The following is a 23,344-nucleotide window of genomic DNA, read 5'->3' as shown; positions in this document are numbered from 1 at the left end:
TAAGTTATGGGGTGGCCGATGGCTTCCTCAGGCAATAGGAAAAAAGGGGTTAAATAGATATTACACTGCAGAATTGTTCCGCTGAATATAAGGTGAAGCAGAATGATGAGGAAGCAGACACATTACTCCCAGGAGTGACTTATAATTCATTCAGCTGTCTTTTACTGGGAGCTCTGCCCGGCTGTCAGAGCAGATGCACTTTTGGAGGCGTCTCGATTTATGACGCTGCTATTTTCTCCTTCATCCATCCAGTTGTCGCCCATCTAGACTCAGGTTGGCAGATGAGCATGTTGAGTCACGGAGGGACAATTGGGAGTAGTGCGAGTGCACAGGTGGACGTGAAGATGCACAGTCCCCTGTCATCTTAGCCAACTACTCTGTTGTGGGCAGTTAATCTGTCATCGCACTGTAAACAATCATCCCCTCCCACCGCCTCTGTCACAACTGTTCCACCACACATCGCCTCTCCCCAGGGGTGCTTTAATTATTCAGGAGATGTCCCAATATGCCCTTCTCCACCATCCTATCTATAACACCCTTCGATCGCACTGGGACTTTGATGGAGGACAGTGTCTCATGATGTGGTTAACAATCCACCCAGCTGCCCTTTTTAAATGATAAATGTCCCAGCTGCCTAGACTGCAGTCATTTCAAGGTAAAGTTATTCTGCTGGAAATGCTCAGTCTCTGGCACTGTATGTGTGTGTGTGCTGTGAAATTATTATAGAGTGCTGTAAAGTAATTGATAAAAAAAAAATCTTTCTTTTATAAGGTAATTACTTTCTCTGCAGTCTTATTTTAGTCTTTATAACTTTTATAAAACAAGTGAAAATCCACACTGCAGGAAAAGCATTTGGAGTTTCAAGTATTGTCTAACATCTAATTACATTTTTCTTCATTCTAATGAAGTGACCTGCCTTATCCTGTTCAAACCCTCATTCTAATTATGTTTTCTTGAATCATATTAATTTCTATTGGAAACAAAAACCTCACTGCACTGGGAGGTTTTCTCTCACTTATGTTTGGTATCAGTTTTAGATAGAGATGATTTAATTTACAGATATCTATGTGGTTATGTAGGCTGAAGTCTGAGTCATCAGGAAAAACAGGACAAATTAGGTTTTGCATCTTTTGCTCTTAAATAATAGCAGTCAGCCACCAAATATGTCATTTCATTGTCACAACAAATGTGCTTTACATGAAACAGTAATTCAATCATTCAGGTAAAATGGGACATTTTTCTGAAGTGAATTCAGCATGTTTTGAGGTTTTGTCACTTAAAAGGATATTAAAGATGATGCAGTAAATGTCGGCCACAGTAGTCCATAATTAGCCATCATTGTTACAGTACATGCACACGTCCATTGTGGACAATGTGGTACCAAGGAAACAGGCAGCAAAGAACAGGAAAATCATGGCAGAAAAGCTGGAGGATCTTTTTAATTAATAGTTAGGTTACATTAATGATTTAATGAATAATGACAGAACTGAAAAATGGATTTAACCCTTAAAAACACAAACAAACATGATCGCCTCATTTTACCTTGAGGCCTGTACTACGAAGCCAGTTCAACTTACACAGGATATCTCTTTGTTATCTGGCTTGACTAACCCTAAAATTGGCTGTCAGTCAACTCTGGGTTTTCCTTTTTCTAGTCACGATCGTGTTCATGTGAAAGAGGCGGAGGTTGAACAACATCATCAGAACCATGAATGAAGTCGGCTACTTCGTTATCCTGTGACATGAAACAGCAATGAAAGTATCTGGGACGGTGAGACAGTAAAATGTTAATGGCATGGGATGTAGTCTTAGAACAGAAAATTCAGAAACACTGAAAATACTATCCAAAAATTTGCCATTGGCCAACATCTAGATTACGTGTAGGTATCACTGGGCTGTATGTGACATTAGTATAGAATGTATTTTGCTATTTAGTTGGATGATGATGAAACTACTCTAAATATGTCACATAAAACACTTTAAACACCAGACTGTTTCTGCCACTGAAGGAAAGGGTGGAAAAGTAGCCTAGTTAATGACTGATGAGATCTATCTGACCAAAGATGTTGCATTTACATTTCTGGGAGCCAGTTAACAGCGTGTGCATTATTTTTGTAATAAATATTATCTTTCTTTTCCAGTTCATCACACAGGTGTCTCATGTTATTTTGAGCTGCAGTGATGAATCAGAGTGTAGAATAGCAACACTCACTGCGGACTAAAATAAAGTTGCATAAGTTGAAACCCTGCTAAAATCATGTGTTTAGTGTTGTAAACGATCTCTGTGTTTGTTAGAAGCTCTGTTTTAAAACCATGGAAATAGAGCCCTGGAGTGATGAAATGATTCTACTGACCTATATCAGCATATAGGCTGCTCTTTTTTACCTTACACTCCAGACTTTTGTCCATGGATACTTCTTTCTTCAGTGATCTAATTGCTCAGAGGTCGGGATGTTGACAGGCAGTGATCCGGTACTCTGAAGTTAACCTGCTCCAGAGCACATTAGCTGTTCAGCATCTGTTACCACGGTGATTTATCCCGGCAAAAAGAGAACCAGCTTCGTAATACTTAAAACCCAGAGTCAACCCTGAACTACCTCGCTAACTTTAAATCCTGCTTTGTAGTACAGACCTCAGCTGTCCAGTTTTACCTGAACATGTCATTAGAATGAGGTAGAGGGTTTTTTCACATGTTTGAAGGTCCAAATGTCTTAATAGAAATATAGTAGAGATACATAACAAGTTCTAACAGTAACACTCAAGGCAGTATTAATAATTTTAGGTGGTTTTCTTGGTAATCTGCCAAAAAGTGTCCCAAATTACCTGCCTTCACCCTAACTACTAGTTTTACCTTTGGAGTATGTGGAGCAAATATAACACTCTTGCAAAGGGTGCTGTGTGAAACCAGTTTTAAATAAATTCAACAACACATGCAAACATTCCTTTGGCAGCGCTGCGCCATAAGGTGCAGCATTTTGTGGGATTTCTCAGACATTCTTTAGTAAACAGTTCATTGAGTCGGAGAGAGAAAAACATTTAATGTGTGAAGCATTACACAGAACCAAAGATAGAAATCCTACTCCAGTGATTTGCTGTGGGAATCATTTAGTAAACATTGTCAATATAACAATGTTTTCTGCTGCTGTAAAATGATTTGTACAAACTAAATGCATGTTCACATACAGAGTCGCTTGAAGAGATTGCTTTGTGCCTGTGACAGTTGATCTTTAAACCAGACAGGGTTTTGCCCTGTGCGAGGCATCGAGGGTTAAGTGGACACTTAGTTGGACAGGAATGGTTTGACCGCGGTTATTATGTTCAGGATATTTTGTCTGTGGTGTGATCACCACTTATCTCTTTCAGCAATTTTGCAGACAAACACTTGAGCTCTTATAATTGGCATGACACTCAGCCTGAATGTGTGATTTTTTTTATGGTACAAGCTGCTGGTGAGTGTTGCAGTGAGTCACGAGGAGCATGTTTTTGACCCTCAACTGAAAAAAAACACTGAAGGACATTTCTCCTCCTAACCCTCTTACGTTTGTCGTGCGCATGCATGCTCGCTTACATTTTTTTGTATTATCCTTGCATCCGTGTGTGTTTTTTGGCTTTGCTGCTGCTGTGCTCGCAGGGTTTAAAAACGCAATTTATAATGGTCTGAAGAGAAATCTCCACAGGCCTCCGGACTAAAGAGCTGAGCTAACAGAGCAGTCTGCGCTTTGATGCAGCGGGAGGCCAAATCAGATAAATATGATCAGTAACACATACACAATAAAGTGGAGATTATCTCCTCTACATCCCTGAGGGGTTCTACAATGGATTACTCTCATTTGTACTGATTTACTGGCAAAAAATGTAGGTATGTACGATGAAGACTCACAGTGTGAGCGAAAACAGCCTGTCTCTTTAACGTTTGAAATTCTCAGCCGGCGCCAAGGGAAAGCCATCAATTTTACATGCTGTAGTTTGACGTTGCCCCCTTGTGATGTCTCATAAAAACTGCAATCCAGTATTTCAAGATGTTTTTAATGCCTCCATTAAACGGAGATGAAATTGCACTAAGAGGGATAAGTGTTATGTAGTGAAGGACCATTAGCACTCAGTTGTTTCAGCAATTCACTGCAACAAAGATCTGCCTTTACAGTTCAGCCTCCAGTGTTGAGCAAGAGAAAGAGATGACGCCACTTGTTCCAAGTGCAGTTTGGAAAACACTCATGCAAGTTTATCTGAATATACAGCAGGTGAAATAATGTGATAGATTTTACTTGTGAACTAAATCACCAGTGTTGTTAGGAGGATGTGCGTTATATTATGTGATTGTTCCTGCAATAATTTCTGTCATAAATAGACACATATTCAGGGACACGTTTTGAAGGTGAACATTTTTAGCACAGCTTTCATGTTTGTGCGACTCTGGCTGTGTCATTTTAAGTCCCTTGACACCCTATTTTTATCAGTGGGAGATCAGTTGAGTGGCATTAAAGGCGATAGACGGTATGTGGGTTGATTGAGAAATCCTGCTTGTCATTTAGAAGTTCACAAACTTCATGGAGAGGTACCATGTAGCCTAACTTATGATGAATGGATGGATGATGAATCTACTATACAGGGAAACGTGTAAAATCTTTCTACATGCATGTGATGAAAGAGTAACACCACAGGTTAAAAAACTAATCATGAAAAAACATTGTCAACTCTTACATATTCAAAATGGATACCTTCTCTATGAGTGTCCATGTGAGCAAAGAGGATCTGATTGTGTAAATGATGACAGAAAAAACTGTAAGTGGTTAGCATTGTTGCCTCACAGCAAGAGAGTTCCTGGTGTGAACCCTGGAGTGGGTGAGCCCTTCTGTGCCAGCGTGGGTTTTCTCTGGCACCTCCAGCTTCCTCCCACAGTCCAAAGACATGCAGGTTAATTGGTGACTCTAAAATTGTCCGTAGGTGTGAATGTGAGTGTGAATGGTTGTCTGTCTCTATGTGTCAGCCCTGTGATAGTCTGGCGACCTGTCCAGGGTGAACCCTGCCTCTCGCCCAATGTCAGCTGGGATAGGCTGGAGTCTGGTGGGTTTGGAGATAGCTATTTTGGGGCTGTTTCTGGTTAAACAAAAATGATCTTATTCTTTAACAAAAAGCTTAATCTCTGTAGCCCTTTTAGTGGAGGTACATTGAGGGCATGCCCCGAGTGTTTACAATGCAGCTTGTGTCGTTGCTGCTGGCTGCAGCCCACCCGCTCAATACTGGACCAATTTAAAAAATTGCTGTTCCCATTGTTCACACTGACACTAAAAACATGGGAAAATAGGGTTCAGGTTGAAATATACTGAAATTATCCTTTAGTGGCTTTTAAAGAGCAAACAAAAGCACCAATATAGAGTACAACTGGCTTTATTCTTTCTTTAAAAAACATTTGGAAACATCAGTCTGAGGTCTTAAAAATCTATGGACTTCAAATCCAATCTGTATTTCAGCTCTTACCTAAGCAAAACGCAGCTACAAAATAGCCAGCTTAGTTGTGTGCTTGTCAGTGTGTGTCTGTGAAAGCAGAGCAGAGGAGTTTCAGCAGGCCTTTTATGTTTGGTAAAGCTGCAGGGGAACATGACTTCACAGAGACAGAAAGCAACCTCACTTGTCCACTCACACACTGATACTGTAAGCATTTTCTTGGCACTTTTGGACAGTTGACAGAGAGGCAAGAAAGCATGTAGAGACACTTTCCCAAATGGACTGAGGACCAGGAGGGATTCTGTTTGAGTTGTGCCAACATGTCACCTGAGGCAAACATGATACTTTACCACCGCTGAGTTCAGAAAGTGATAGTGACAGATGAAGGGAGGGTGAAATAACAGAGGGTTTTGACACATTTGGACTTCTCTAAAATATGACAGTGCCCCTTTCCACTGCATCTTGCTGTAAAATAAAGTACTGAGACTGAAAAAAAACTAAATAAAAACTTCCACAGATGCCCCTTGTAAAGAAGATAATCTAATTAGGTTTTGGAGATTACGCTATTATTACAGCTCATGTGCTAAGACAAATATCAGCATGGATACATTTCCTCATTACAATGCTAATTAGCTTAATTTCTGACCTCGTTAGCACCACGGTCAGTGTTTAATATATCACACTGATTAAGGCAAGACATCAGACAGCTCAAGTACCTCTTGTTTACTATCATTAATTAGGAATAATGTTCTGACAAGCAGTGAAAGATGAAAGCTAAAAAGGAACTTCTTTGTTTATCCCTGGATCAGTCGCTTGTGCCCCCAGAAGTCCAAATACCTGTGACAGAGCAGCTGTGATCAAATGATCAAAGCTATCTTTAAATAGATGGAGACAATTCTATCTATAGCTGCTGCAGTTTTTGAAACAATGGCTTATTTTTCTAATTTTATTATTTACCTTGCTAAAGTACTTCATTGCAAGACTTAGCCTGCACCCATGGGTCTTCGTCAGACTTTGGTTGCAACTTAATGAGGTTAGCCGTTTTGTCTATAATAAGGTTCACGCTCAAAGGAGTCATATGAAAAGAGAAACCAGCAGGGGAGCCTTTTTCCTGTTTTCCATCCCTCTTTATTCCTCCGTCATCAGAATATGTTGTTGCGTTGGTGATACAAAGAGCTGGAGCCGTGTCATTGTCATCCCTACAATCTTAACGCTCTCTCTTTCTTTCTCTTGTTTGTAAAAAGAAAGAGTGTTCCTCTTCTTCTCCACTCATCCATGAAATCCGTCCTCCCCTATTCCCTCTCTGCATTTCATCTCAAGTTTTGTGGCAACACTGTAGTCGAAGTATGGAAATATGAGCCATTCTACTCCGACCCAGACGCAGATAGGGATCTCTGGTTCCCATGGTAACCAGGCTGCAGAGTTGGTGAATTGGCACCCAACGGTGCCGGTCGACACTTTGACTCTGATATAGAGGCTCAACGTGATATTTCACAACGCTGTGTGTGGCTGCGTAAGTGTGTTTGCATGTCCCCATGCTGTTAGACTCATTTATACAATTGAGTATGAGTATGTTGTTTGTTTGTGTGTTTTTGTTGGGTTTTTTTGGAACGGGAATGTATCCCAGATAGCTCTAGATTATCACCAGATGCTGCTGATGCTTCAGACCATTTGGCTGAGGCAGTCCCACAGCACAGCTGCAGTTCTGAGGCATCAATATTTTGGCCTCGCTGATCATTTCAAACCTGTGCTCAGTTACCAAGAGGAGCGTGGCAATAACTTTTGCATTTTGCAGTCACATAAGGTATTGATCCCGCAGAGACAGAAAAACATCAAACAACAGAAAAAAAGACAAAATATTTCCCACATGTTGATTCATATTGCAAACATTTTCAATCAGTGTTGTCGTGGGTAAGAGACAAAATGTTGTCTGTTGTCGATGAAGTTCCAATCATGCTCAGACATCTCAGGAAGAAGTGCTGTGTTATTATCTCAAGAGAATCATAAAGAAATCCAATGCAGTCATCTAAAAGCATGACCTCAGAGTTTCTTTACACGTACATTCCTTTTCACTGACCTCACAGCCTGTGTAAGCTTCCCTTTTGCTTGTTTGTGAGTCAAGATAGCCATTACTCGCTTTCCCTCTAAAATATGTGTCTGATTACTCTTCAGTTTTTGCACCACCAACACTTCCTACTCCTACGCTGTTTGCTCTGAACTGGAACTTGCTGCAGGTGCTAATTCTGGCATGTGGTCACTGGGGCATTTTGTTCTGTGTAAAACCACTAAAAAGCCTAAAGCAGAGGATGCTGTCTCATATCAGGTGTAAATGCTGGAATTATACCTTAGATTAGTATATGAGGAGTTATTTTTTATCTCTGTAGATCAAATGGAAAAGTATAACTCTCTCCTTATTTCTTTAAGTTTGTAGCTCAGCCAAACTGCCAGCAGCTTTTGGCGTCCCGCTGGTATGATGAGTTCCCCGGCTGGAGGCGGCGCCACTGGGCAGGGAAGTTCTTCACCTGTGTCTTTATTGGCCTCCTCTACCCCGTGTTTGCTCTCTGCTACCTCATCGCTCCCAAGAGTCGCCAAGGCCTCTTCATCCGCAAGCCCTTCATCAAGTTTATCTGCCACACGGCGTCCTACCTGACCTTTCTGTTCCTGCTGCTCCTTGCCTCCCAGCACATTGTCACCACAGAGCAGGACAGGCAGGACAGACAGGGCCCTGCACCGACCACTGTGGAGTGGATGATCCTGCCATGGGTGCTGGGTGAGTGGACGGGGTGGGGACTGAGGTTGTTTAGTTGAGAAAGGCTGTAAGTGGGCTGATGTATGACAGTAACACCATGGCCACTTAACACAGGCAAAAAGAGGAGAGAAGATTGTGTGACCATGTTTTTTGTTCCCTCAGTTTGGTATGGTAAATGGCTCCAATTACTATGATAACCATTGGCTTCAGCTTGAGTTGTTATGGAGACGATGCCTGTCAGAAGCACAAAACAGTGATGTTGCATAAAACAAAGGTGCTGAATCTATTGTCTGGTTTTTACAAAGTACATTTTCTTAGATTCCACCTACGGTGACGCTTGCAAATGAATTTTAAGTGACTGGATTTTTCCTAATGACTCTGGTGTTCACGGACTCTTCCTCTAGCACCACCATGAGTCTGTGGTTTTGAGTGAAATGTCTCTACAACTATTGAATTGGTTGCCATGAAACTTTCCTCACAGAACGAACTGGACTTTTAATGTAGTAACATCATCAAGTCGTAACTTAATATGTGGTTAATGGTTAATGACAAATTGCCAATAAAACTAATTACATTCCCATTAGCTTAAACTGAACTTTGGGTTTAGTGCTAATCGAATGTGAGTATGCAAACATGCTAAACTAGGATTAACATGGTAAACCTTGTATGTGCTAAACATTAGCATGTTAGCATTGTCACTGTGTCTTGTTAAGTCCCACTCATTTAAAGTTGACTATGGAGGAAATAAACATGACTTTTATTTGCACAACCTTGGATGCTCGAAAGGACTATCAGAAATACCACCTCCCAGCCAATCAGCAATAAGTATTTTTCATGTCCATGGTATAGGGATATTATTGAACAGATGATTAGACCGTCTCTGTATTTCTAGGATTCATCTGGGCAGAGATCAAACAAATGTGGGATGGTGGTTTCCAAGACTACGTCCATGACTGGTGGAACCTGATGGACTTTGTCATGAACTCTCTATACCTGGCCACCATCTCCCTCAAGATTGTAGCCTACACTAAGGTAACTAATTATCTTTGAATAACAGTAAAATGGTCAGTTCTAGTGTTGATGTTCTTATGTCCTCACTTTATGTTTTCCTTCTTTGTCCTGTTCAGTACAGTGGTAGTAAACCCAGGAACCAGTGGGAGATGTGGCACCCAACGCTAGTAGCTGAGGCGGTGTTTGCCATAGCAAACATTTTCAGTTCCCTGCGCCTCATCTCTCTGTTTACTGCCAACTCTCATCTGGGGCCACTGCAGATCTCACTTGGGAGAATGCTGCTGGACATCCTGAAGTTCCTCTTCATCTACTGCCTGGTAATTATGCCCCCCCCCCCCAAAAAAAAACAACCAAAAAAACACACATTGATTGGCTTAAATAATTGCATCTGCTTTGCACACACTCTTTTCTCTTTCCATCCATCCATTTTCATCTGCTTATCCGGTGCTGGGTCGCAGGGGCAGCAGGCTGAGTGGGGTATTCCAGATGTGCCTCTACTCCTCACCACTTTCCAGCTCCTCCTGGGGAATGATGAGGAGTTCCCAAGCCAGAGGAGATATGTAATACCTCCAGGGTGTTCTGTGTCTACCCCCGGGCCTTCTAACAGTTGGACGTGCTTGGAACACCTCTAACAGGAGGCGCCCAGGAGGCATCCTTATCACATGCCCAAACCACCTTAACTGGCCCCTTTCAGCTCTCCCCCTTTTGGCTCTACTCTGAGCTCCCTCCAGATTTCTGTGCTTCTCACACTAAAGCTGAGCCCAGTCACCATAAAGAGGAAAGTCATTTCAACCTCTTGTATAAGCCATCTCATTCTTTCGGTCACTAACAAAAGCTCCTGACCACAAGTGAGGGTTGGGACATAGGTGGGCTGGTAAATCGAGAGCTTTGCCTTCCAGCTCAGCTCTCTCTTCAGCAAGATGTTTCGGCCCAGCGCCTGCATCTCTGCGAATGCCTCGCCAAACCGCCAGTCCATCCCATGCTCCATTTTACTTTGACTTGTGAACAAGACCCTGAGATACTTGAACTCCTTCGCTTGGGGCAGTAACTCTCTCCCAACCCAGAGGGAGCAATCCAACATTTTCTAGCAGAAAACCACTGCCTCAGAAACTTCTTCTCTCTTTTTCCAGGTCCTTTTGGCCTTCGCCAACGGGCTGAACCAGTTGTACTTTTACTATGAGACCAAGGCTTCAGATGAGAAGGGAAAATGCAAAGGCATCCGCTGTGTGGAGCAGAATAACGCATTCTCCACGTGAGTTAACATGAATCTAAACTTGCTTGCATGTGTAGTGTAAATGTGTGATGTTGTGAAGTTGAGTGGCAAAGAAAGAGAGAGGTGTGAGTCTTGCAAAATGTGTGATACTAAAAAAAAGTTTTTAGTTGCTAAGAGAAACTGATGTTTTTAGCTGAATCTGAGTAACACTTATCTTTCCCTTGCAGGTTATTTGAGACGCTACAGTCTCTCTTCTGGTCAATCTTTGGTCTGATAAGCCTGTATGTGACCAATGTGGATGCTGACCATCAGTTCACTGAGTTTGTAGGCGCCACCATGTTTGGCACCTACAACATTATCTCCCTTGTGGTGCTCCTCAACATGCTCATAGCCATGATGAACAACTCCTACCAACACATTGCTGTGAGCACACATCAAACACACTGCAAACAAAAAGCGACATGAGAGTGTGGAATAGATCGTGTTTTATTTGTGTTGGCAGTGCTTTTCACGTACCCTAATCTTTTTTTAGGATCATGCAGACATTGAGTGGAAGTTTGCCAGGACAAAGCTGTGGATGAGTTACTTTGAAGAAGGGGCCACTCTGCCGGCCCCTTTTAACATCATCCCCAGCCCTAAATCGTTCTGGTACCTCATGTGCTGGATCAAGAGGCAAGTGTGCAAGAGGACAAGATCCAAGCCCCCTGAAACTTTTGGAAGTATTGGGGTAAGTCAGTTGTCAAACTCTTAAACACACATTTGTATACATTTCACAGAGATACAGTAGCGGCCATAGGGGGGTGTCGCCCAGGGCGCCATTTAGGGTAGAACCACCACTGCAGAGATACAAAGAAAAGTTTGTTTGTCTGGTTTGTTAGTCAACACCAGTCAATACTAAAAAAATATTCATCAAAGCATGAGTGAGAAATGTCTGTGTTCCCCCTCTGGCAGTTAGAGTAATTACACAAACAATGTTGACACATGCTTTGTCGTGTGATTACAAATGAGCTAGCCACAACCCCCCTTGCCCCCCTCTTTTTATACGCCCGCAACGGTGATAGTCGTGGTGGCCGGAGGCATTATGTTTTCGGGTTGTCTTGCCCATTTTTGTGAACACGATATCTCAAGAATGCCTTGAGGTAATTTCTTCAGATTTAGCAGAAACATCCCCTTGGATGAAGTGATTTGATTTTGGTTGTCACAGGTCAAAGGTCAAGGTCACTGTGACCTTGTTTATCTAATTTTCATGAACCCGAATTCTCATGGATACCTTACGGGAATTTTTTAAAATTTGGCACAGACATCCACTCAAACTCATAAGGAACTGATTTGATGTTGATGGTCAAAGGTCAAGGTCACTGTGAACTTGGGTTTGTCTCATATCTCAAGAAGACCTTGAAGGAATTTCTTTAAATTTGGCACAAAAGATCTACCCTGGAAATCCAGAGTTCTCACAAGAGCACAATTTGAATTTGCTCAGCGAGTCACTCTGGCAATCAGTAATGATGCTAATTACCCATGCCCTTGGAGCCGAGCTGCACCAATCACATCGGTGTATTTGATATAGGCGGGCCAGAGGCGAGCTAAACAGATGACGACAGCGCTGCGACGACGAAGTCCGGAATCAGTCAGTAAACATTGCAAGATGGCTACGGATGAACACCAGTTAAAGTAAAAGAGGAACAGAAGACGGCGCTCGAATCTTTCCTTTGCAAAAAGGACGTTTTTGCTGTTTTGCCGACCGGATACGGCAAGAGTCTAATCTACCAGTTAGTTCTGCTGGTAGCGCTCTGGATACGTCATCCTGTGTATTGTTCTGATTGGTCGTAGCATTATCCAATTGCGTGCAGTGATATTTTCAAATGCATGCTTGGTGCCGCCCCTCGAGTTGGGCCATTTGCATGACTCATAGCCAGACCCTAAATCTTTCTAGATTTGGGTCTGGATTTCCAGGCTAACAACTATCCACTTGGCTTCAAGTATAAGCTGACTTGACTTTGGTGGTCAAATGTCAAGGTCACTGTAACCTCACAAAACATGCTTTTGGCTACAATTAAATAATTTGTACACTAATTATGACATAGATTCACACAAAAGTCTAATAGGGTGAAAGGATGTAGTGGTGACATTGTATATCCAAAAGCTCAAAGGTCAACTTCACTGTAACATCCCTGAGTTCTGCAAAAACACTTTTCTGGTCAATACTCAATGTCATAACTCAGGAACAGAAGAGAGAATGGGTCAGATACTAAATTAGTGACTCTAATCTTGGTTGCCCGCCTTGAAACTGTGCTAATTGTATAGATTTTCTGTGCTGCCAGATTGAAGATGTATCTGAAGCATTCAGGTTTTAGAATATGTAGCTTCTTTGCAGCAACATTCATGTTTGAAACATTGTTTACTGTCATGGCTACACATGACTCTGGACAGACACGGATGTGAACTGTAACTGTGCTGTGCTGCAACACTCAGGGGCCATATGCAGTGAAACCCACAGACAGCAAAGTTTAATACAAATGTGTGATGCTGTGAAGAGAAAACTAAATATGTTTTTTCTCTCATCTCCCACTCTTTTCCCAACTCATCCTCTCTGGCATCTAATGTCTGTGCAGAGGCGAGCAGCAGAGAACCTGAGGATAAACAATCAGTATCAGGTAAATGTAGTCTCTTTCAAAGCAAGCTGAGAACAATTACTGTCCGCTGTTAGTGTGTATGTGTGTGTGTGTGTGTGATGGATCACACAGTCTGCTCTTCGACTGCCTTTCTACACTTTCGATTTTCATCTGTCAATAGAATGCTTTTGCGATGTCTCATACAATAGGCCTAACAATTACGCCCAGTGGGATGTTCATTGCCATTCTCTGTAGAGGATTTCCTATTTGTCCATATCTGCAGGTGGTTATTGTAGCATTTTCATATGAGATACAGCTTCAAATGCATTTCCTTTGGTGTGTGTATATTTTTCATCTTTGCCTAACTGTTTGACTGTGAGTTTTGTTCAATTTTAGAAGATTTTAGTGTATTCAAAAGCCTTTCTTCCCCACTGATGTAGGAGGTACTGAGGAACTTGGTGAAACGTTATGTGGCTGCCATGATCAGAGATGCCAAAACAGAGGAAGGCTTGACTGAAGAGAACTTCAAGGTAGGCACAGTTCATACAGAGAAAAGAACAAGCGGCTATAATCAATACTTCTACATTGAACCCACAGAGAATTATCACCCGACTCTGCAGTCAGAGCAGAGATTTGTAACATTTTTCTGCTAATTGATTCGGTCTTTCGGCCCACGACTTTGTGGTTCATTCTCACCACCGTGAGCGGGCAGCTGAATAAACTGTTTATGATACCTGCTCAGCACCAAACAGCAGACAGACACAGTTAGCAACTAGCTGGTGAAAATAGTGGGACATTTAGCTGCTAAATAGCTATTGATGGATTACTGAACTGGCCTGCACAAGGGCCCTTAATTAACACTTTAATTAACACATACCAAACAGGAAGAGGCTCAAAATACCCACAAAATGATGCGAAGGGCCAGCCAAATTACCAAAAAAGACACAAAATTACCTCAAGGAGACATAAAACGACTAACAAGTGACGCAAAACTACCACAAGGAGACACACAATTACCATAGAGACATGGAACCTTTTCAGCGGCCCATTGTCCCATAATCCGCCCATGTGAATAGCCAGATATTTCACTCAAGAGCTGATGGAGACCAAAACCTGAGTAAAAAGGACAGTCAATATTGTACTACAGTTTATCAGGAGGAGACAAACTACTCCAAATCAATTCTAATGTTGCTCCATGTCTGCTGGATGTTTAAATAGGCCACTGTTTGCGAACAAGTTTGCTACGTACATCAAGAGTTAATGTTGTTTTTACAGCTTGTCTTTCGCTACCCTCAAGTGGCCAACACATAAGTTACTACAGGTTTAAAAAGACTGAATTGCAATATCTACTTTTAGTCAGCAACATAAGGTGAGTTTAATTGCCCATTAGCAGTATAGACCTTTGCCTTGTGAAGGCACATTGCCAATTCTGTGATTTGGGTTCTCCAAGTACATTGAAATGCCTAAAAAATGTCCCAAATTAAAATGTTGTTGTATGTTTTGTGAGAAAACAAAACTGCTGTTTTATGAATTACCCTTTGTCTGCTTAGTATTGGCTGAGTTGAAATTGAATCGATACTCTGCAAAGTGCTCTGCGAATACAGACAACTGGGACTAATAGTCCAATTAAAAGCAGAAGATAATTTACCAGGGAAGTTCACTTTTTGTTCTACCCTCCCAGGAGCTGAAACAAGATATCTCCAGCTTTCGTTATGAGGTGATGGGCATGATGAAGACAGGGAAGCCTGCTCTACAGGGGGCAAAAGCCAGCAGCAGCTCAGTGGAGTCCAGTCTTGCTTACCCCAACTCCTCGCTCAAGGTTCCTCCCTCCCCTCAGAGCAGCCAGGTGAAAAGCAAACACAACCGATTCAAGATCATCGCATCCATCCTCAAGCAGGGCACTTCCACAGCTTCACCCAGGCCACCTGAAGCCTCCAATGGTCTACCTAACGGACTTGTGGTCTCTGATGAGAGCTCCGGCGAAAAGTCAAGTCAGAAGAGAAATCCCTCCAAAGATAATACTGACTTTGGCTTGTTCCAGAAACGCCACTGGGGCGGCAGTGAAGCCACAGCCGGTGTGGGAGAGATTTGCAGAGAGATGTACTCGTTGTCAGAGGAAGCAGGGGAGTCTGGGGGCTCAGACACAGAGCAGCAGGACAAAGAGCATAAGGCAAGAGGTGTGGATGAGAAAAGACTCCTGCAGACAGAAAAGGAGGAGGAAGCTGCAGTAAATGAGGCTCCGAATGAAAACAGCAAGGTCTTGAACACCAACAACAGCTCAGATGAAGGTGTAAAAAAAGAAACGGAGGAAAAGGATAAGGAGAGTTTAGCCTGTAGTGACTCAGTGGCTAGTGGATGTTTGCCATCTAGAGAAGAAGCATAAGATGTGACGATACATGAATATAACTATACAGGCCAAGTAATGCTGGACTGAAGACAGAGAGGCTGACAATCAATGTGAGCTACAAGTGAGGGTGTTTGTTTGCATAGAGTCTAACTTTTCCAGTTATTACTAAACTAATGATCAGCTTTGATCTTTGGAGACTCAGGGAGGCCTTTGGTTCAAGTGTTTTAAATGCTGTTATATTAGCAGTGGAGATGCAGCAAAGGTAAACAGAGCTCTGTGTGAGCATCGCAAGGATTAAGATTTTAGGATAAAGTCATTTCATCTAATCTCATCCCTACAGATGATTAGAGGCTAATTATTTCTGAGACTGTCCTCCCCCCAGAAACGATTCCATAGGTCGTTTGTTCTCGCAGCTTACGATGCTCCATACCTCTAGTGGCTGTAGTAATGGACTGAATGGTAAATAGACTGCATTTATAGCAAAGTGCTTTACACTACAGGCACCGTTCGCCCCGTTCATAGACATTTTCATACACAGGTGGCCGAGGCTCCCATACAAGGTGCCACCTCCTCATCATGCACGCTCACAAACCAACGGCACAGCCATTGGGAGCAATTTGGGGTTCAGTATCTTGCCCAAAGACACTTCTAAATAGACTGCAGGGGCTAGGGATTGAACCACTGACCTTCCGACTGGTAGACGGCCACTCTACCTCCCAGATCACAGCGGTAGTAATATTATGACGGGAGCAAGGGAGGAAATTAGTTGACATAGTATGAAGAGCAACCATGTAGGGAGGAGGTTGCATGGTTGGATGGATCAAACAAACACAGGACTTTGACCCAGGAGACCACTGTTTGTGTCGTGTGTGAAACAAAAAGTCAGTGTTGAGTTATTTCAAGTCAGCGTTTGAGTTATTTACATCACTTAGCCTATGTAATGTTACTTAACCCAAAACATGATCTTTTTCTAAAAAGTGGTTTTGTGGCCTAAACCTAACTGCGACTGTTTTACATTGTTAACCAAGTTTTAAAACAGCGACTGTTAATGGTCATATATGTTGTTTTTATGTTGATCTCCTGCCACCGATAAGAGTGTTATTTAGGAAACACTCCTGTTGGTCGTATTAGAGGGTAGGAACAAACAACCTACGTGGTCGTATGGGTCGGAGGACTTGTTGTTATTTCCTGAAACTGAACTGATGATTCCCTCTCTTTTTAACCTCCTCTCTCCCAGTCCCTTTTCTGCCGTGTGCCCTTCTTTTCAAGTTTACCATTATTCACTACACTCTCTCCTTCATCGATCTCTCTCTACCTCTTTCCCATTTATCTCTTAATCGCTTAATTCCCCCCATCCTTATCTCACTAGAGCAATAGATGTGTTTGTTTTAGACCCGACTCTCTGCCTTATTCTGTCTGTCTCTGCACTTTACACACTTTACAGTCTGGTATACAGTATCTTAAAGAAGTGTCAAGTTCTGATCATGCAACAACGGTTCTGTCAATGTTTTTCTATGCAAAAACCTGGGATTGTGATTCTCATCATTCTGAAGAGGACAGCGGCACGTTTAGTAGTGACAGTCCATGACAAGTATTCTCAAATGTAAAGTAGAATGTGGCCGATGAAGAATAATGTGAGATATACAATATGAAAACAGCCTATCAATTATTTAAAGCGACATATTATTCATGTTTTAACACTACTATAGAAAATAAACCTGTTATTTTGAAGAGATTTGCTGTTTTTAACTGGTACCTTTAGACGTAATGTTAGTTTGAATGAATGATGTTATAGAGATTAAAACATAGATCAAATATACTCTTCATCTGGATTGCTTCTTTTGTTCAATGCAGACTGCAGACAGATGCCACTTTGGAGGATTTTACTTTTTGCTGATGATATTCTATTCTAGATAGCTGCTTGAGGGTAAGTGATTACAGTTTGTATAACGATGATGATGTTTTAATTAGTGTAATAATGAGTCACTCACTTGCTCATTCATGAAGGTCTTCAACTCCAAAAACATACTTGGTTTGGTTAAACAGTCGCTTAAAAAACACAGCCCTATTTGCTTTGCTGTATTTATGGAAACACTTTCTGTATCTTCCATGTCTATAATGCATTATAAACACTTATAATGCTTTTAGCAGTGTATAATTAGAGTTATATGTACTCATAGATATTCATAATGCTTTGTAACAATGATCATAACACACTGTAAAGCATTTTATAATGACTTAAAAGGTCAAGTATCTTAAGTAATACTAAATGCATTGTAAATATAGTCATAAAGATAATGAATGAATGATTATGAATATTTATGAGTTCTTATGACCATAGTTAGTCAGCATATAGACAGATTATAATGTATTATAAATATGATCCCAATGCATTATAGACATGACATAAACGTTTGTATTTAATTGGCTAGTTTAAAATCTTTCACTTAACTTGACTTATGCTCTTATTGAAAAAAAACAGAAGTTCGCAAGGTTCACTCCACTCCCAAGGCTCCAAATTAAAAACACATACATTTATAATTAGGGATGGTGCAGAGTGTCTGTGGCTGTGTGGAAGAATGATTTACAGGCCTAAGGAAATCCAAGGTAACAAAGGTAACCCGAGGTAACTATTCTTTGTAGATTATAAATTCTCCAAATATGAATTCATTCGTTGTTTAGAGAGTTATTCAGTCATTTTTCAATTAAAAGAATCTAATCTGGATTCTGCTCTTGTTGCAAAATCTTCCATTCAGTTACATTTAACACACTGTCTTTCATACACTCAACTTTATATATCAAACGGTTTGAGTTTTACCATCCCTCTTGTTGCTTTGAATGGAGGTATTGTTAAACAGTGTGAGTCACTGAAGTGAATGAGTGCATTAATGGAGTTAGACCAAGCACTGGACAGAATTACTGAATCCTCTCAGAAAGCTTTTTCCTTCCTACTCCGACAACAGTCTGTCCATTAACAGCTGAAATGTCCTTCCATTACTTTTAATAGTGAGTGCAACAAAACCACACAACCAGAGGAAATTCTAAATGTTTCATTTATATGCTGAGATGTTTCCACCCCATGAACTGCCACTGAAAACGTCCTATGATCTGCATGACTTTGTTAATCGAATGTGTACTACAGTCATTAGATTACAATTAGGGCTGTCAAGTGATTAAAAAAAAAAAAAAATCTAATTAATAACAACTTGTGTTAAATGAATTTTGGCAGAGTTGTGTCGTAGTAAAGCTGCTGGATTTTGGACACCATTGTCCCCCTGTCTTCTACCACTGAAACTGGCCTGCAGTCCATTGCAAACCATTATGCAAGGGAGTTAGTAAGTCAGTCACAGGTAGACTTACTCAGCTGAATGCCTCGTCAAGACTGGCTGCTAGTGCTAGCATCAGAGGCTGTGCTAGCTCCAACCTCAGGGTTTTCTGCTAAATGCTTTGCACTGAGGTGATATTTCAGGGTTGAAGTATTAATTTTTGTACTGAGATGAAAATTTGTTACTGCTGACATTGCAGAGAACAGTGCTCCTATCAACAGTTCTATCTGGGCGTTTTTTAAATGTAAATGTTCCATTCACAGGGCCAAACAGCATTGTCTCATCTGCCTCCATCATGTGACAAAGCCACTTGATTAACCAAAATGAACACCCTAATGACAGCCCTAATTACAATATATTAATTTGGGAGTCTTGCTCAAGGACAAGAGAAGCAGGGGTTAACACCGACCACTATAATTAGCGTGTGGCCCCGTGTGTGTATTGCTGCATTCATCTTTAAGGCCTCATTTGTCCAGATTTAAAGAGTCTCCACATGTTGTGCTAGTAGCTCATCAGCAGGTTACGGACATTTGCAAAGTAATTTCTTTCTCACTCTGTGAAAGTGGCTTATTGACTCTACCTTTTCTCCTTCTGAGATGAGTGTTTGTGCGTGTGTTGCTCAGTCCGGGAAGTCAAGCCATTTGTAATCGCTCTCTGTAAGTGGAGAAAGATGTAGAGACGAAGACAAAGAAGTAATTTTCTTCTCTTCAAGGCCATACAAAGAACAAGAAGTAAAGCCCAGCAGAAATCGCAGGTTCCAGCAACTCCATAACACTTTCCCACTGTTTAAAACAGAAGCCAGTCACACGTTTCAAAAAACTCATGCATGAAAGCAAAATTGCCTCCTGTGTTCTCCCGCAGACTGCATTTTTGTGTCCTCTGAACTGGCTGCTTTCTGTCACTTTCCTGTTTGTACTTCAATAAGTTCAATCGGCGAACAAGTGACCAAGCGAGTGAAAAAGAGATGAAATATTCAACAGATGATGAAACTGCTCTCCGCGTGCGATCAAAAGGCTGTGCAGAAATGCTCCTGGGTTTGTGATGGATCTTTCAACTGCTCTGAACCCGGCTGATGCAGAAACACATGAATAGAAAACACTCTAACTAGCATATATACATGCAGTGCTGGAATGTAACTAAGTACATTTACTCGGTACTGTACTTAAGTACAATATACTTTACTTGATTTTTTCCATGTAATGCTACTTTCTGCATGAACTCCACTGCACATCAGAGCTAAATATTGTACTTTTTAATCCACTACATTTATGTCAGAGCTTTAGTTACTAGTTACTTAGTTTATTTAAATGTTGTTTCAGTAATATAAAAAAGCCACCCGGAGGTATACAGAGCAATTTAAATTAGCTCCACCATTACTAGCCGCAACTTTCAAGTGATGAACACATGAATGCAATTATAAGTCAATAATACATGAGTCTGAAATGGGTCAGTCTACACACCTGGAGCTTTAAGTATATGTTGAGGCTGATAGGGACCTGCACTAGGATAGTGCCTTTCTCGTCATCTGACCACTCAAAGCGCTTTTTACACTGCGAGTCACATTCACACACTGATGGCTGAGGCTACCATACATGGTGCCACCTACTACTCATTTTTTATCACACTCACCATCGGGCACAATTTGGGTTCAGTATCTTGCTCAAGGATACTTAGACATGCAGACTGGAGGAGCCAAGGATCAAAGTGCTGATCTTCTCTTCTGATTGGTGGACGGCCCACTCTACTTTCTGAGTCACAGCTGCTCCCCACCTTTTGTACTTTTACTAAAGTGAGTTTTGAATGCAGGACATTTACTTGTAACAGAGTATTTGTACATTTTATTTCTACTTTTATTTAAGTAAAAACCTGAATACTTTGTCCACCGCTGTATACATGCCCACACTCTACTATACTATACTTACTTATAATACTTGATAAGATAAGATAAGATAAGATAAGATAAGATAAGATAAGATAAGATAAGATACACCTTTATTGATACCACAATTGAGAAATTCCAGTGTTACAGCAGTCAAGGGGAAAGAGTCAGATTAAAGATTTCAAAATTTAAAAACTTAAAAAAACTAGGCATGCAAAAAGAATACAAAAATACAAGAAACAGCAATAAATAATAATAATAATAATAATAATAATGAGCAGTGGATAAAAAAGTGAGCAATGGATTAAAGCGAGCATATTTAGTGCAAAGTGAATATTGTATGTGCAAATAAACAACAACAACATGGGGGACAGTTATGCTTATTATGGTGTCCATAAAGTGTCCATGGTGCAGTTTACTGTGCTAGTTATGTAGCCTGACAGCAGCAGGCAGGAAGGACCTGCGATAGCATTCCTTCACACACTTTGGGTGAATCAGTCTATCGCTGAAGGAGCTCTCCAGAGCTTTTATCTCCTCCTGCAGAGGATGGGAGTCATTAGTCCTCAGAGATGACAGCCTGGCTGTCATCCTCCTTTCTCCCACCACCTGCACAGAGTCCAGAGAGCACCCCAGGACGGAGCTGGCCTTCTTGATCAGCTTGTCCAGTCTCTTCCTATGTGCAGCCGAGACGCTGCTGCCCCAGCAGACCACTCCGTAAAAGATGGCTGTTGCCACCACAGTGTCAAAGAAGGTCTTCAGGAGCGCCCCCTGCACTCCAAAAGACCTGAGCCGCCTCAGCAGGTAGAGTCTGCTTTGGCCTTTCCTGTACAGTGCTGTTATGTGATCAGTCCAGTCCAGTTTATTGTTAAGATTGTTAAATCTTATTCAGTAATATAAATATTATGTAATGGTACATATTAGCTCAAAATATTGTTTCATTTTTAATTTTGGCTACACTGATTGGTCCTAAACCTCCAGATTTCCCTTTAATGCTTAGATATTAATGTGATCCCTCTAAAAATCCATACTGTCCCCAAAATAAATCAAATATCTAAAAATGTAATGGGTCCAAATTAATAATTATATTTTTAAAAATGGGATGAAATCAGATTCCAGGAATTTGTCGTCAAGGTGAGCTGCTTTCTGTGTTCTTACACCTATGTGTCCTGTCACAATTGCCCCATCTAAGTCAAAGGTTTGGGGGAAAAAAAGACCTGCTACGAACTACAGTCTGTATATGTTCAGTTATGCCTCGAAACTGAGAAGAAAAAAGTATTAGTTTTGTCCTACAGCATGGGACAGAGAAGTGAGTACCTTGTGCTTGAGGCTCCAACAGCAATAACACACTGCAGTAAATTCATGAACCTAATGAAAACAGACACACACGTACAGTTGATATGATCATTGTTGTTCCAAACATGGCTCAGGTTTGTAAAAGCTGAGAATCACCACACACAAGGCTCACTGTTCCAATTAGATTTATTCAAGTGAATAATATGGCTTGCTGCACACACATACATGCAAAAACGAACAGTCACAAACTGTTTTTTATTCCCAAAACATACAGAAGTATTTCCTAAATGCAGAGCTGTTATATAAGTCCTTGCGAGGCAAAAAAAAACTTATGTTAACTGTGTTAATGCCATTTTGATTATCCAAATTACAGAGGCCTCACACATAACTGCACTGACAAGTCTTTCCCACTAGGGGGAGATGTCCTTTTAGAAAGGAGTTCCTGCTCTCTGCTTCCTCTCTGCCTTCACCTCTCTGCAAGATCTGAGATCCCAAATAACCACCTGCAAGCTGGAGAGCACTGTGTGTGGTGCAGTCCTGTGGGAAGCAACAGGGTGACCCACGGTGGCCAGACTTCCTCTTAAAGGTTTGTCTTAGAGGATGGAAAGCTGTGATAAAGGAAAGGGAGGCATTATATTTACTTTTAACTGTAATCTAAGTGATAATCCATCTTGTACTGGAGGTGTTTGTGTCTGTTTATTACTCTGTGTGCGTGAGCGAGGAATCTCAAGCAGGATAGGGAACAAAAAGGAAATCAATATGGTATAAATGACTGTAAATTGCAGGCTGGGCTGAATATGTGTGTCCCCAGTCTCTAAAGATTGTCCTAATTGCTAAGATAGCATCATAGACAGAAAGTAGTCTCTAAAGGGAGGAGGCTTCTGTTGGAGACGGCTCAGCCTTGTGCATGCTGCTGTCCTCCCTGGGATCAGAGAGGTCATGCGAGTTCATGCAGAGTAAGTGAATGTGTGATGTGCTGTGGGTTAATAAATGCCACTTCAGTTAATCATTCAAAGAAGAAAATCTGCTTTCATTATTCTGATGATTACATAATATAAAAGACATTTCAAAAATAATAAACACATCTCTGCTTTACTGCATCATATGCATTTATTCTATAAGAAACATTTACCTCGGTGCACGTTGTCTGTGGTCACATTTGTGGAGTAAGCTGAAGGATAAAGCTCTTAATTTAATAAATTAGCATCTTCAAGAGAGTCCATACCTGCACATCTCCAAGTTTGGAAGCATACCTGTTCCCATTCACAAGTCAAGACCGTACAAGACGTCCAGAGAGCCTTTTTTCATTATGGATTTTCTCTTTGAAGCTGTATCAGATCTGGCTTCAGCACAGGAGACACAGACAGCTGCAGGGAAAAGTTGGGACCAGGAAGGAGTCGAGCTGATGAACGACGAACATGACAGCAGGGAGGATGAAGGGAGAAAAGAGGAGCCAGAGCGCAGAGTGG

General features: G+C 41.3%; 1 protein-coding gene across 3 annotated transcripts in view; it reads left to right on the top strand.

Annotated features, from left to right (window-relative positions):
* The window catches only part of trpc4a (transient receptor potential cation channel, subfamily C, member 4a), a 101,855-nt gene extending 84,704 nt beyond the window's left edge, over window positions 1–17,151 (top strand). For all 3 annotated transcript variants that reach the window (XM_050039926.1, XM_050039934.1, XM_050039928.1), the window contains 9 exons: window positions 7,870–8,215; window positions 9,087–9,226; window positions 9,322–9,522; window positions 10,336–10,457; window positions 10,646–10,841; window positions 10,951–11,145; window positions 13,031–13,072; window positions 13,471–13,560; window positions 14,712–17,151. In XM_050039926.1, the coding sequence (XP_049895883.1) occupies window positions 7,870–8,215; window positions 9,087–9,226; window positions 9,322–9,522; window positions 10,336–10,457; window positions 10,646–10,841; window positions 10,951–11,145; window positions 13,031–13,072; window positions 13,471–13,560; window positions 14,712–15,413 (2,034 nt within the window). In that variant the 3' untranslated portion in view covers window positions 15,414–17,151. The remainder of the gene's footprint in view (window positions 1–7,869; window positions 8,216–9,086; window positions 9,227–9,321; window positions 9,523–10,335; window positions 10,458–10,645; window positions 10,842–10,950; window positions 11,146–13,030; window positions 13,073–13,470; window positions 13,561–14,711) is intronic.
* The last annotated feature ends 6,193 nt before the right edge of the window (window positions 17,152–23,344 follow it).

Source organism: Epinephelus moara, chromosome 3, assembly GCF_006386435.1.
Source record: "Epinephelus moara isolate mb chromosome 3, YSFRI_EMoa_1.0, whole genome shotgun sequence".
In the NCBI taxonomy this organism is placed as follows: Eukaryota; Metazoa; Chordata; class Actinopteri; order Perciformes; family Serranidae; genus Epinephelus; species Epinephelus moara.
The sequence above is the reverse complement of the archived record's forward strand: the minus strand, read 5'-3'. Positions and strand labels throughout refer to the sequence as shown.